General features: G+C 39.9%; 1 protein-coding gene across 4 annotated transcripts in view; it reads right to left on the reverse strand.

The window, feature by feature from the left end:
• Nucleotides 1-859: 859 nt before the first annotated feature.
• Nucleotides 860-15,871, reverse strand: part of SLC45A3 (solute carrier family 45 member 3) — a 70,441-nt gene continuing 55,429 nt past the window's right edge. For all 4 annotated transcript variants that reach the window (XM_070745519.1, XM_070745520.1, XM_070745522.1 and 1 more), the window contains 3 exons: nucleotides 11,717-12,541; nucleotides 9,323-9,588; nucleotides 860-6,013 (listed from right to left, as the gene is read on the reverse strand). In XM_070745519.1, coding sequence (XP_070601620.1) covers nucleotides 5,585-6,013; nucleotides 9,323-9,588; nucleotides 11,717-12,541 — 1,520 coding nt within the window. In that variant the 3' untranslated portion in view covers nucleotides 860-5,584. The remainder of the gene's footprint in view (nucleotides 6,014-9,322; nucleotides 9,589-11,716; nucleotides 12,542-15,871) is intronic.

Below are 15,871 nucleotides of genomic sequence, written 5' to 3' on the forward strand. Positions count from 1 at the left end.
ATCCCACCAGTTCTTTGCCACTGGTAAATGGTAGTTGTAATAATAATAATAATAATAATAATAATAATAATAATATTTTTATTATTATTATTATTATTATTATTATTATTATTATTATTATTATTATTATTATAAAGGTTATCCATGCCAAGTCTAAAAAGAGGCTAGTGGGGTTAGTGGGTGAAAACCAGACACGTTTTCAATACAGTTCTACAATCAATCCAAAGCAAATGGGATTTGGTATGAAACGCAAATATATTTGCTTTATAAACCCAGTGTAAAATTTGAAAATAAAAATATTTTGTTAACTTAATATTTTACTGCCTACAAACAATTAACTTGTATTTGAGTCTATGGAGAAGGGCGGTATAGAAATCCAAATAATAAATAAGTAAATAATAAATTTTGTTTAAATGTATTTTTTAGTGTAACCTAACCATAAGTTATTGTAATATGGAAAATTCCATGTCTTGAAAAGGAAGCTATTCAAACTTTGTGACCAGCTTCAACTCCTCGTCTTTTAATTTTCCTGTTGAAATTACCCATTTTCATAAACAAATCACAATGATATAGCCCCATAAGTATATTTTATCCCACAGGTCTGTCAAGCTGTTGGCCCATGGGCCGAATGCGTCTCAATCAGGCCACGCCCACCCTGGCTCAGCAAAGGTTAAAAAACTGTGATACCTTATGTGACACAATCAAATTTGACACTCATCAGGCCGTGAATGGCCTTGGCTTACTTTACCATTTCAGAAGTTATTCATTCTTAAAATTCAAGATAGAAAAAAGTAAATAATTTGGTATTTGGTTCTAAATTCAAAAGTTCTTATTGTTTTAAATTAAAGACATTTAAACATTTACATTCCTTAATAGACTTTAATATCTCCTGCACAAACTGTACAAAATACTTATTTCCATAAATAAATAAACATACAAATTCCATACAGGTGGGGTTTTTTAATGGGGGGAGGACATAGCACAAGGTATAATTTAATCACTGGCCAAAAACTTGATTCAGAAAATTCCCTTTAAATAAAGCTGTGTGGGAAAGGTAAGAATACTATTAACTAAGGAGGAATAATTAACACCCAAAGCTGATGTGATGCCAAAATGACAATTCATATATGAAGAGGCAATCATGCAAACATTATGAATACATACATACAATGACACAAATGCACAAGTTGCAGATTTTGTGCGATTCCATCATAATGCACGTGTCATTATTTGTACATTTTGTCACCTCCACAGTCAGTGCCCTAACAAAGTTTCAACGTGGCCAAAGAAAGTTTGTGAATGATATGCATTAGGGACAAACAATAATGGGAACATAACAATAAAGGAAGTGTGTGAATCCATTACCCAGTGGATTCTTTGTTAGCACATCTCAAGTATAAAAAGAATGTTTCTGACAATCATATTCATTTAAACCAAGTTACTGATATATATTAATTTTGGATATGGCTCATGAATTTATCTTTTCATTCTATATCTTTTCAGTCCTCCACATATTAGCAAGACAAATCTTATCAGATTTATGTTTCCTAATTCCAACTGGACAGCATTGTGCCACATAATACAATGGAACAAATTTAATCATAAGAAAGCCAAGATGGTCACAATGTGTTACAAACCCCACACGTGTTTGTCCAGCCTATTCCACTATTCCATATCCATGGATAATTTGTTCAAAATGCAAGAACAAAAAATGGGTTTATGCTGAAGTCTAAACTACTGTATAATGTGGTTACTCAGATTTTGTTTTATTAACTTAGTAATGGAAATTGTTAACTCAAGAGTTTATGGCTATTGTTTCTATGAACACAGCTAAATTATGGTCAAACCACCAATGACTAAATGGAATTAATTATCCTAATTTATAATTTTAGGGATTGGTATAAAAGATGAATTGCATGGTTTGTCAAGCTTCTTGTGTAGGCATCTCTGCCAATATCTTTTCAACCAATCAGCTAGTTCAATTTACCTCAAGCTAGACCTCCCCAATTCTGTTGTACTTCTATATTATCCCTCTCTCCTAATCTTGACATATCAAGCTAAACCAAGCATGTAAATCTAGCCTGAGTGGAAAATACTGTGAAGATTGTATAGCAGAGGCAAAAATGACATACCACTTTCAGAGACCCATATTTTAAAAAAAATCCTGATAACAGCATGATTGACTTTAAAACTGATTATGCATGTTTTATACACAAAATTGCTTACCACTGCATCATCTAGTGATATACCATGATTTATTTTGAAGCAGAAGTTTTGCTGATAAAAGATAGTTGTGATCTTTTGCTACATTGTATGGAGAAGAACAAGAACAAGAAAACCATTGGGGAATGATCAGATTTCTGAATTTCTAGATCTAGAACCCAAGAAGGATCCTAGAAACAACTAATGCCCCTCACTTTTGGCACAGAGGATCTAGGCTAATGGTTAGGGCTCTCATACTGTACTATAAAGAATGGTATAACTGATTTGAAGGCAAATATAATTCTATGGAACTATTTTCCTTGGAAAAAACAACCTGAGCTATTTCCACATAAGTCCTCTTTCTTTCTTTCTTTCTTTCTTTCTTTCTTTCTTTCTTTCTTTCTTTCTTTCTCCTGAATTCAGATGATTTTTCAAATTAATTGTTTTTCTAAAGTGACACCCTTTTTGTTTTTTATTCCAGATCTTATTTGCAGCAATAAATGAAATTATAGTTATCAAATGACCCTGGGCAGTGAACAAGTAAAATGCTACTTATAGTCTTTTAACTAACATTTAATAGAGGAAAAGACCGACCAAAATGATTGCTTTCTCTAATGGAAACTTATTGCTCCCTTTTATAAACCACAGTCATTCCTACCAAGAGAGAAATGTGGGCACCTGGGTGACTTTACAAGGAGGAAAAAGTTTCAGTGAAAACGGGCATAATTTTTAATACCAATCACTAGATTCACTGCTCTGAAGAAGAAAAAACACATCTATATTTGTCTATTCAAACCAGAGCCGAGATACTGACACTTTCTATCTATGAATGAATTTTTCATTATTATTTAAACAAGATAGGATGGAATTGCTTAGAATTTCTGCCACTGCAAAACATTTGAAAGATGTCAGATTAAGAAAGACTGAAGCATCTTATTTTAGAAGGTTGTAGTTTCCGTATTCTTGCCGGAAAATAATTCCATTTGCTTCATGGAATCATAAGTGTGTCTAAGGTATTTGCTAATCTGTGAGTAAACATTATTGAAGGACCATCGTATTAATATACAAATACTTATTGTTTGATCACACAGGTGGTACTGATGGCTAATACAATATGTGCCAGCACTTAAAGCATGAAATCTTATTAGGGTCTAATATCAAATATATATTTTCAACATCCCTGTACTTGTGGCATCAGAAGAAAACACATGTTAGGACTGTAGCTTCCATCACATGTAATCTTGCTGGATGGGAATGCGGAGTTATAATCTAACACGTATGAAGAACATCAGATTGGGGAAAGCCAAAGTAATTGCAATGTGTTCAATTTTGTTTTTTGCTTTTTCTGGTTCTATTTACATCTTTCCCTATTCCAGAGTTCTGACATTTTGCCCTTATTTTTGTTTTAAAACTTTACTCCTTCCACTCAGAAGATTAAATTACCTGAGTCATGTAGCAGGAAACTTCATAGATAAATGTCATCTTTCACAGGATTTAACAGACTGGTTTCTTTAAGCTAAGAATTTGGACTAGTTAAAATTGCCTAAGGCATTTCACAAAAGCATGATTAATCCATTAAAAAAAATATTTTTCCTACAGGGGTCTTCTGTTCAAATTCATCTATCAATTTCCTAATGGGTTCTTGTGTCAGTCTGGTTAACAATGTGATAATTTGCAAGATTGTAGCACACTAACCCATGGACATAGGCTTAAAGGACCACATGATTGTCTTGATGATTTATCTCCTAGTTCAAAATGCCAAATGGGTCAGATTAGAAATGACCAACTGAAGTTTATATCAAATGGATACAATATGAAGCATCCATCTCTCTTACTCTCTCTCAATCCCAAAAAATCATTTCATTGTAGTGGTTTTCTATATTCCAAGAAAAGACCATCAATGGAAGCTTCAAATACAAATTGTAGTTTTAATGATGCTATTTGGTTTTTGTTTGTTTGTTTGGAGAGTATAGAAAACAATCCTCTTTCCCATCCCAGATTCTAGAATCCTAAGGCTTCCAGCAATCCCTATTTACTTAATACTATTGTCAGATCTAATCTACTAATTGTTCTAATTAAAAATACAGTCTTTTAATTGGTGCAACCCATGGAAAGAGGATCCTATCTTGGAGAAAGAGAGTTGATCTTGACCTTCTGGTCACATTGTTCTATACACCCTGAACTCTTGTACTTGATATATGTTAGTCCTGGCCAGGAAAACCTGTCCTGCCTGATGCTGACTGAATCAATGCCAGCTAAATGGCTTATTAAAAACAGTTGGGGTGTGTCAGTGTGTGAGTTTGTGCACATTCACTTAAAAAGGGGCAGTCTGGCTTATAATACTTTTCTAGCCCAAGAAATGCCTATGTTCTATCTGGGTGGCAGAAAGAATGGATTACACAGTGGAAAACTCAGTTTGGTGCCTGCCTTGTGGTACATAAGAACATAGTTCCTTTTCTATGCAGTCCTTCCCCAGAAATGTAGATGACCACACATCTGCTTAGCCGAAATAGCAGCCTACACCCAAATGTTTTTACTCTAATCTAAGCCTTCTTTTTAGGATTGTACATAGTAGAAGGCACTGTAGTTTGTTCAGGCCAGTCAGTCACTTACAGGCAATTCCCCAGAGAGAAATGTTCTCCAGTGTCCGTTTATGCAAGTCTTACTATTTACACTAATTGCAAGCTCTGTTTTGGGCAGATGTGGGTGAAAGGATCAGCTGACAACGAAGGTCTCATTTCCTTCATGCAGTGGTAGAGTTGCTGCCAGTATAACCACAGCATCTTCTCTTAAACAAGCTCCCTTTTATGTAGCTCTTCTCAGATACCATCTAGACTTTAAACTGCAACATATCCAGAAAAATGAAGGGAGTGTATTATTGTGACATATTTTCAAAAACATTAACATATCATATCACATTCTTCCACATGATTTCTGGCTCACGGCAAGTTGTGAGGGCTTGTTACTCAGTACAAAAAGCTGACCAACAACATTTCAATACAGAAAGCAACTAAAAAGCAAGGTCAGAAATTGCAATTCTGAGCTATCTTTGGTCCCTTCTGCACTATGTCATCTTCCACCCGCACAACTTAAGGAAGTGATCATAGCAGCACCCCTGTCCGAATGGCTCTTGTGAGCCTGATTCAAAGAGGATGGGGCACAGATTTTTACTAAAGGCATTGGGTAAAAAGAGGCAGACCAACACCATACTTTTTGTTAAGATACCCTGAGATCAATCCAGTTATTTTCCTTCAGTCAAATATTTTGCATATCTCATTGAACAAACAGAGAAGTAGAAAAAGAGGCTACATTTGCACTCCCGGCTCTTCTCTAGTAATGTGTCTTTAATACACATTAATTTCCCCTCTATACTTTTCTCCTTCTACACTGAATACTTAGCCATATCACTTTTATCAAAAATAACTTTGGTTGCAAAGTAAATGGCTACCAAGCCAAAGCCGGTAGCTGATGCCATATAAGTTGTGACGGACTGTGTGAACTGTACCAGCGAACCCATAAGAAGGGACGGGATAACCTGGGAAAGGAGAAAAGCACTGTCCAAGATGGCCAGATCTGAACAGATGCCTCGGCTTGCCGCTGCAGTGTCAGAATCTCCCACCATCATCATGAGTGAGACTTCACATGGTGAGCTGACACAGAGAGAAGAACCGGCAACAGGAGGAGAGTACAAGCTACCACCGTGTCCATTCTGGTAGGTCAGCTTCTGAGCAGGAAGGTGGGTTTTGAGGAAACCCAGCTTCTTTTCTGGTTGAGCTGCATTCTCTTTACTTTTACACCTAGGCAAATATATCTGAAAGCACAAGAAAATAAAAGGTAATGAGAAGTTGGACACAATTCAGTAAAGAAACCACAGAATATGATATGAAATATATGACCAGCCTGAGCAGAGAAAAGTGAGGATGAAAGCTTTTAAATAGAGATCAACAGAAGAAAACAAAGAGAACTGTTTTCTAGAAATTAAAAGTACAGTGTTCCCTCGATTTTCACGGAGGATGCGTTCCGAGACCACCCACGAAAGTCGAATTTCCGCGAAGTAGAGATGCGGAAGTAAATACACTATTTTTGGCTATGAACAGTATCACAAACCTTCCCTTAACACTTTAAACCCCTAAATTACAATTTCCCATTCCCTTAGCAACTATTTAGATTATTACTCACTGTGTTTATTTATTAAAGTTTATTTTAAAAAATATTTATTAAAGGCAGGCGAAAGTTTGGCAATGACATATGACGTCATTGGGCGGGGAAAACCGTTGTATAGGGAAAAAAACCCACGAAGTATTTTTTAATTAATATTTTTGAAAAACCGTGGTATAGACTTTTTGCGAAGTTCGAACCTGCGAAAATCGAGGGAACACTGTATTGTTCAAGCTATTTCACATGAATTGAAGATTCATTTTAAAAAAAGAGCTCAGAGCAGTTTGTTTTCATTTACTATTTAGTTACCAATGAAATGTTTATTAGTTTATTTACCATTTAGGTTTATGTAATGTCAACCTGGTCAAAACGGCTTTATCCAAAACAGAAGAGTCAGGAACTGATTCCAGAAAAATGATAGTCCTATAAGGTACAATTCAAGGGCATGCATGAAATGCAACCGACTTACACGGCTTGAGCACTGGAAGCTTCAGACAGAGTTAGTCTTGCTGGCTCTCGCAACACTGGGATGGCAGCTGTTATGAAGCAATCACTTCAGAAGAAAGAAGCAAAAAGATAGAGGAAGCAGACATAAAGGACTGACAAAAGGCAAAGAAAAAAAGAGGAGGCATAGGTAGAACTGTATCACTCTACAAAGGTCTACAAAGAAGATACAGTAGTCGTGCAGTTAGATAATGGGGAACAGCTGCTTTGGACATATCTTGATTGGGATGCAAAACTGGCAAAGTAGTGACAGTTTTAACAATAGAAGTTATGTATTTGTTTAATTGTTTGATCAGGGCAGCCATACTGAATAAGGATCAACTGAACATGCCTCTTTTGCCACCATTATATAATTGTCTTATTGCTTTAAAATCCACTTATAGATCTCTAGGCCAAACAAACCCTGGTCATAGGAATCCAGGAATCCTACCCAATACATAAATGCAATGGCTAGCATGAAGTTATCCCGCATGACTATTGCCAAGGCGAGTGGTGGTGAAGCCATTACGACTTGGGAATTTGTATCAGGTATCCCAGACTTATTGATTATGGTATTGACAATTATGTATATTTTAAAAAGTCATTACTGGAATTCTCAATTACAAAACCTCTAGAAAAATCTAGGAGTTTGTACAATCAGAATTTCTGATGGCAATTTTCTCTTATATTAGTTGAAACCATCCACTCTTTCCTAGTTGTTTTGCTCAGAAATGTAGGTTTTAAGATTCATAGCTAGGACACCAAGTCTACAAAAATCCATTGCTTATTAAAATGTATATAAATAGGGAAAACAAGATCAAGTCAAGATACTACAGTACTTTATATAGTCAATAGCTTGATATGACAATGGACAAGAATCAATAAAGCAGCAATCAAATGAAATACTGCTGACTTAGTCATTAATACATTAAGCAAATTTAGTCTTTGGCTGGATTGCTGGGAATTCAGCTGGATTGCTGGGAATATAGTGGTACCTCTACTTAAGAATTTGATTCGTTCCGTGACCAGGTTCTTCAGTAGAAACATTCTTAAGTAGAAGCAATTTTTCCCATAGGAATCAATGTAAAAGCAAATAATGTGTGCAAACCCATTAGGAAAGAAATAAAAGCTCGGAATTTGGGTGGGAGGAGGAGGAGGAAGAAGAGGAGAAGGAGGAGAGTTGCTGCCGAGGGAAAAAGGTGAGGTGAGGGGAATCAGAAAAAAATCCAAAACTTTAAGGCTTAAAAAAAAAAGAGGGACTCTGAGGCGGTGAGGAAGAGCAGGCATGAGGCTGCCTCCCCTACACTGGCTGCTGTTGCTGCTACCTGCTGCCTCTTCCTTCCCATGCTGAAGGGTTCCCCTCTCCTCTCGTTCGCTCGCTCGCTCGCTCGCTTTGTAGCTGGCAGTTTTCCTTCACTGTGGTGACTCTTCAGCTGCCCAGAGCAAAGGGAGCGTTTCTTTTCTATGGGCGCTGGCAGAGGTTTATTCCCTCTCCAAGCGCCCAGAGAAAGGAAAATGCTTCGTTCGCTCTGGATTGCCAAAGTCTCCTAAGTGCCACCGTCAGGCATGGAGGAACTGAGATAACTTCCCCAGGCCTATATTGTTTATGTATGGTATGTTGTGTGCATGTTTTTTAAATTATGGGTTTTTAGTTTTAATTATTAGATTTGTATTGTACATTGTTTTTCTATTACTGTTGTGAGCCGCCCCGAGTCTACGGAGAGGGGCGGCATACAAATTTAATGAATGAATGAATGAATGAATGAATAAATTAAAATAAATTAAAATAAATTAAAATAAAATAAATTAAAATAAAATAAAATAAAATAAAATAAAATAAAATAAAATAAAATAAAATAAAATAAAATAAAATAAAATAAAATAAAATAAAATAAAATAAAATAAAATAAAATAAAATAAAATAAAATAAAATAAAATAAAATAAAATAAAATAAAATAAAATAAAATAAAATAAAATAAAATAAAATAAAATAAAATAAAATAAAATAAAATGCTCCACTGACAGCCCAGATGGCCGGGATTAAAGGGGGAATGGCAGGAAACTGGTCGGGCCTTCGTGCTGCTCTCAAATTTCTTGGGAAGCGTTTCTGGGCTCGGGTGCTTAAGTAGAAAATGCTTCTTAAGTAGAGGCAAAAAAATCTTGAACACCCCGTTCTTATCTAGAAAAGTTCTTAAGTAGAGGCATTCTTAAGTAGAGGTACCACTGTATTAGCAATCAAATTATTACGCAACCATTCTGCCTTTTCCTTAACAGAATGATAGGAGAATCACATCTGGAAGATGATATATGAATTCATCAGAAAAATTACCTAAGAGCCTTTTCTGGAACCATTCTTATGTACTAGTTTCTGCTTTCATGCAAGATAGCTATGTGAAAAAGTGTACGTGTGCCACACTTCATAATAAAATTATATCCATTTGTTCCATGCTCTGAGGCATCTCAGGATGTTTCTCCTACCTGTTTTTCATGATGATAAAGTGATGCAAGCGTGTATGGAATGATCTGAAGCACTGAGAAAGGGAAGCCAGTCAAGGCAGCAGAGACAGTGACAATGACAACACTTTGAGAGAAGCACATGATGAAGGCGGTCAATGGAAATAAAGCCACGCTGGCTAAGTAGACCATTCGTGTCCCAAAGTGTTTCACCATCCGATCCATGATTGTTGAGAAGAAAATGGAGATGATGCACTGAAGAAAGAGGCCCAGGCTACCCATCCGAATTCCTGAGAAGAAAGATATATATTTATATATAGTGAAATAAAGAAGATGGACAAGTTAGCTAGGAAAAACTCAAATTTTATAAATCCAACTATCGTTAGTCATCTGGACATTGATCAACCTGTTTATGAAATTAAAGTGTTAAATATTCGATATGCCAGAAGTCAAGTCTGTCCTCCGGTGTTTTGCACAGAGTAACATAAACCTCAAATATAGCTCAGTGTTTCAGAACTTTATCCAGCTGTTAATTTGAGGATTAACTGTGGCCGAGATGTTAACTTTTACCTGCAAATGACAAATGTTGCTCACATTTCTTTTATATTGAAAATGATGTTTAAATCAGGGCCTCATTTCAGTTCCTTGTGAACCTTTCTTCATGCATCTCTAAAAGATAATTATACACGGGTCACGGATCCAAGATGAGGCAATTACTGAACAGCATTGTGTACACCTCATTAACAAACGTTAAATATTAGTTAACCTGAAACTGGGTCACTCAGACCTTGGAACAATATGCTATATTGGAACAAAGGCAAGCCACAGATCAAATGGCTTTAAGAGGAAACGTTCAAAAAAAGCTACCCTCTGGGTAATTTTTCATGTTAAGAAAGAGATGAGAGAACAGGTTTTATCCTTTTGCAACCAGAGAGGGGGTCTGCACATTTGATTTAGTGCAAGACAAATATTTAAAAGAATATTTTAACATTTTAATTTCATTTGGGCTTTTAAATATGATAGAGTTTTATATGCTTCTTTTTTAATATTAGATTTGTTTCGCTATAATATTGTTTTTTATTACTGTTGTGAGCCACCCCGAGTTTTTGGAGAGGTGCGGCATACAAATCTAATAAATAATAATAATAATAATAATAATAATTATTATTATTATTATTATTAATTAATAAAAAGTAGTTTGCTCACAGGCCACCACACATTAATCAATTAATCAGAAAAGTCAGATATTAACTACTTTAGCAACAAGGGAATATATTTTCATAAAAGAATAAGGTATAGGTCAATGATGGGGAACTTATGGCATGGGTGTCACAGGTGGCACATGGAGCCATATCTGCTGGCACGCGAGCCGTTGCCCTAGCTCAGCTCCAATGTGCATGTGGGTGCCAGTCAGCTGATTTTTGGCTCGCACAGAGGCTCTGGGAGGGCATTTTTGGCTTTCAGAGAGCCTCCAGGGGGTATGGGGGAGGGCGTTTTTACCCTCTCCTGGCTCCAGGGAAGCCTTTGAAGCCTGGGGAGGGTGAAACACAAGCCTACTGGCCCATGAGAAGTTGGGGAAAGGCCATTTCTGGGCTCCAGAGAGCAGGGGAAGCTGTTCTCACTCTCCCCAGGCATTGAATTATGGGTGTGGGCACTCATGCATGCGCAATAGCATGCACGCACGCTCTTTCGGCACCAGAGGAAAAAAAGGTTTGGCATCACTGGTATAGGTTAATGTTATGTGCATGAATAATAATGAGTTTCTTGCTATTTTTCCTCAAAGAAGTCCAAGTTTCAGGGAGAATTTAAAATTTATAACAAATGGCAAAGGCAGGTTTACAGTGTTTCCTTGATTTTCGCGGGGGATGCGTTCCGAGACCGCCCGCAAAAGTCGAATTTCCGCGAAGTAGAGATGCAGAAGTAAATACACCATTTTGGCTATGGACAAAAGCCTTCCCTTAACACTTTAAACCCCTAAATTACCATTTCCCATTCCCTTAACAACCATTTACTCACCATTATTACTGGTACGCACCATTGAATAAGACACTTAGTGATCCTGATATTTATAAACATAATTATTTATTAACAATAATTATTATTATTTTGTTATTTATTTGCAAAAATTATTAGTTTGGCGATGACAGATGATGTCATCGGGCAGGAAAAAACATGGTATAGAAAAAAAACTCGTGAAGTATTTTTTAATTAATTTTTTTGAAAAACTGTGGTATAGTCTATTCGCGAAGTTCGAACCCGCGAAAATCGAGAGAACACTGTATATAAGTCTGCTCTAATTGCATCCATTATCAAACATTTTTAATACGAATGGATTTTCTAATTACATAATTTTAAAAACACTCCGTTTTGTAATCTGCTTTAAGGACAGAAGCAAAAGGACTCTCGCACACTCCATACCTTCATCGTAGTTTCTCCTGGCCTCTGTCCCAGGTTCAGCCCGGGGAATGCCTTGGTATAATCCTTCCCCAACAAAGTCTGTGTAGAACAACATGAATGTCATGAGGGCCATCCAGCTGCAGAATTCCGCCACAAAAAGCTTTTGGATTACCTTGGGAATACGACAGCACACTCCGTGCAGGCGTGGGGCCAAGGCACAAAGATTCCTAAAGGCCTGGACGAGGTGCCTGGTCCTCATAAAGTTCTTTGGAAGCCAGAAGGGACAGCAGGCAAATGATGGGGGCTTGGACGAAGACTTTCCTGTAGGGCCTGAGCTGAGCTCTACTTGAGCTGACACCTCCTCTGTCACAAAAAGAGTTGCAAAGACACAGCCAAGGAAGATGATGAGGAGGAGGCTGAAGAGACATTCCTCCTGACCCCCTAGATAAGGAGAAAGGAAGCTACTGTCCCAGTCAATAGCTGGGAGCAAGTATCCAACACAGCCTCCCAGGCCTACCATGAAAGAGTAGACAGAGAAGGCCTGTCGGCAGCTATCGGGCTCTTGGTACAAGTCTGAGAGAAGAGCTTCCAACGGGGTGAAGCAGACCTGGCCGCAGAAGTCAAGAAGGCCAACCCCCAGGATAAGGAAAGCCAGCTCCAGTGCACGGGCATCCAAGGCAACAAGTCTGGCCAGGCGGTGAGCGTGTGGGATGATGAGAAGGCTCAGGAAGACACCAAGGCATAGGACCCAGATGAAAGGCCTCCGTCGACCATAGCTACTATGCCAATGGTCACTGGCAGAGCCAAGCAGTGGTACAAACACTAGGCCCAGAACTGGTCCAATTCCTGGAAAACAAGAAGAGGAGAGAAATGATTATTTGAGGCGAGGGGATTATATAGAGCAGAAGCTAGAAACAAATGCTCAGAAAACAAAAAAATACAACCTCAGATAACCTATCTCCAGGTCTCCAAAACCTAAGAGGAAAACCAGGCTTTCTAAGGAGAAATTAATAACTGCTAGGGGGGTCTATCAGCACGAATCCCAGCGACCAGTTAGGTCCCACAGAGTTGGCCTTCTCCGGGTCCCGTTGACTAAACAATGCCGTTTAGTGGGACCCAGGGGAAGAGCCTTCTCTGTGGCAGCCCCGGCCTTCTGGAATCAGCTCCCCCCTGATATCAGAGTTGCCCCCACCCTCCTTGCCTTTCGTAAGCTCCTTAAAACCCACCTCTGTCGTCAGGCATGGGGGAATTGAGATATTCCCTTACCCCTAGGCTTATAAAAAAATTATGCATGGTATGTCTGTATGTATGATTGGTTTCTCAAACTGGGGTTTCTTTTTAAATTAACTTAAATATTAGATTTGTTTATATCGTTTTATTACTGTTGTTAGCCGCCCCAAGTCTACGGAGAGGTGCGGCATACAAATTTGATTAATAAATAAAATTTTATTTATTCATTCATTCATTCATTTATTTATTTGATTTATATGCCGCCCCTCTCCGAAGACTCGGGGTGGCATATAAATAATAAATAAATAAATCCCGTCACTCATTTTCCAAAATGGAGTATGTGTGTAGCCATGTGACTTCAACAGACTAAAACAAGGGAAAAGAAGTTAGCAACAGAAGTCAACTTCAAAGGTAAGGAAAGCCTGGATACAAATGTAGAAGAGTCATCCTGTGTGACAGGGGGAATAATCTTGAAACATCTTTTAAAATGCAGAGCTTCCAATCCTTGTAGACCAGTGGTTCTCAACCTGTGAGTCAGGATCCCTTTGGGGGAGGGGGGCCAATGACCGTTTCACAGGGGTCACCTAAGACCATGGGAAAAGACAAATTTTCCATGGGGTTAGGAACTAAAGCTTCTATTCTGGCATCTTGGAACATATTTTTACAATCTGACCAATCAGGCGTTTACAGTGGGGGTGTCCTTCTGACCTTCCTGCCAATCAGCTTAAAGCTCTGTTGGGAGGATTGGCACTAGACTTATGGTTGGGGTCACCACAACATGAGGAACTGTATTCAGGGATCGCAGTATTAGAAAGATTGAGAATCACTGCGACCCAGACCTTTTAAAAAAAAACCACACACGGTTTGATTTGCAGCCAAATCCAGTGAGAAACTATGCTGCCAATATTTGGTGAAATAGGCGTTGATTGCTTACCTGAACGCCTCTTCTCGTACGGTGAGCGGGTACAGCAGTCACATGGGTTGCTCATGTCCAATCCGGTGGAACTGAGCCTAGTATTAAAAAAGCTTGCCGGATCCGCCCCTTCCCCAGAATTCGCGAATCCATAGACTAGGCTCAGTTGTGAAGCTCTGTAGTGTTCAACTCTCATTGTTAAAGGAAGAAAGATATAGAAAGGTAAAGAAGACACATACAAGGGCGGGAAGTGACTGCTGTACCCGCTCACCGTACGAGAAGAGGCGTTCAGGTAAGCAATCAACGCCTATTCTCCGTACTGAAGGAGCGGGTCCAGCAGTCACATGGGACATACCCAATAGATGGTCCCTAGGGTGGGATTAGCTTGCTATCGTGTGAGATAACGGATTGGAGTACCCTTCTGCCGAAGGCAGCGTCCGCTGAAGCGTAAGAATCAATCTTGTAGTGCCTGATGAAGGAATTTGGCGAGGCCCAAGTGGCTGCTTTGCAGACCTCCTCCAACGGGGCTTGAGTCGCCCAAGCGGCCGAGGTGGCTGCGCTCCTGGTGGAATGCGCTGTGATGTTCCTTGGAACTGAGAGGGAGGCCGACTCATAGGCCTTAGATATAGTCCCTCTGATCCAACGGCCTATTACTGTTGAAGACACTTTGGCCCCCATGACTCTGGGATGATAGGCTACAAAAAGTGCTTCTGACCTCCGAAAGGGTCCTGTGCGTTGGATATAGATTCTCAGCGCTCTGGTGAGATCCAGGGTGTGCCATCTAATTGCCAAGGGATGGTCTCGTTGGAGGCAGAAGGAAGGTAGGACAATATCCTGAGATCTGTGGAACATGGAACTGACCTTGGGTAAGAAGGTGGGGTCCAGTCGCAAGACTACCTTGTCCTGATGGAATTGACAAAGGTCCTGCCTGATTGAGAGGGCAGCCAGCTCCGAAATGCGTCGGGCAGAGGTAATAGCCACCAGGAATGCTACCTTAAAGGATAGGTACCTGAGGGACGCCGATTTTAGGGGTTCGTATGGTGCCTGCGTGAGGGAATGGAGAACCCGTGGCAAATCCCAGGATGGGTACCTGTGGACCTTGGAAGGTCTGAGGTTGGCTATGCCCTTGAGGAATTCCTGAACTTCAGGGAAGGATCGGAGAGGCTGTCTGCGGGGACCCCCTAGGACAGATGAAATGGCTGCCAGATGACGCCGGAGGGTGCTGGTGGAAAGTCCTTTATGGAAGCCTTGCATAAGGAAGGAAATTATTCTGTGTATGGGGATGCACAGAGGGGAGAGACCTTCCTGTAGACACCACTGGTGAAACTTGGACCACGTGTGGTCGTAGATTCGATTGGTCGAACCCCTTCTGGCCTTCAAAATGACCTCCACTGAATCGGGGTCATGACCACGCAGTTCTAAATCTCTCCTGATAACAGCCAGGCGGTGAGGTGGAACCACTCCGGGTCTGGATGGAAAGAGGCCCCCTGCCGCAGCATATCCCCCGAAACGGGGAGTCGCCAAGGGTCCTGGACGGACAGCTGTTGGAGATCCGCGAACCAGGGCCGGCGGGGCCAGTGAGGGGCGATTAGGATTACTCGGGCCCTCTCGGTGAGGACCTTGTGAATCACGTCCGGGAGGATTGGAATTGGAGGAAATGCGTAGAGTAGGCCTGGAGGCCATGGACTCCGGAGGGCATTGATTGCTTCCGCTCCCGGGGATGGAAATCTGGCATAGAAGCGAGGGAGTTGGGCGTTCGCATTGGTCGCGAAGAGATCCAGGATTGGTAGGCCGAATCTGAGGGTGATTTGATGGAACAGGTCTTGATGGAGGTTCCACTCTCCTGGGTCTATCGTTGCCCGGGATAGCCAATCCGCCTGGACGTTGAGACTCCCCGAGGTGTGATCGGCTAGGAGCGACTGGAGATGTTTTTCCGCCCAAAGGCCCAACTTGAGGGCCTCCCTCATGAGAGCCTTGGATCTCGTGCCCCCCTGTCTGCAAATATGGCTTTTCGTGGCAATGTTGTCGGTAAG

Source organism: Erythrolamprus reginae, chromosome 3 (assembly GCF_031021105.1).
Source record: "Erythrolamprus reginae isolate rEryReg1 chromosome 3, rEryReg1.hap1, whole genome shotgun sequence".
In the NCBI taxonomy this organism is placed as follows: domain Eukaryota; kingdom Metazoa; phylum Chordata; class Lepidosauria; order Squamata; family Dipsadidae; genus Erythrolamprus; species Erythrolamprus reginae.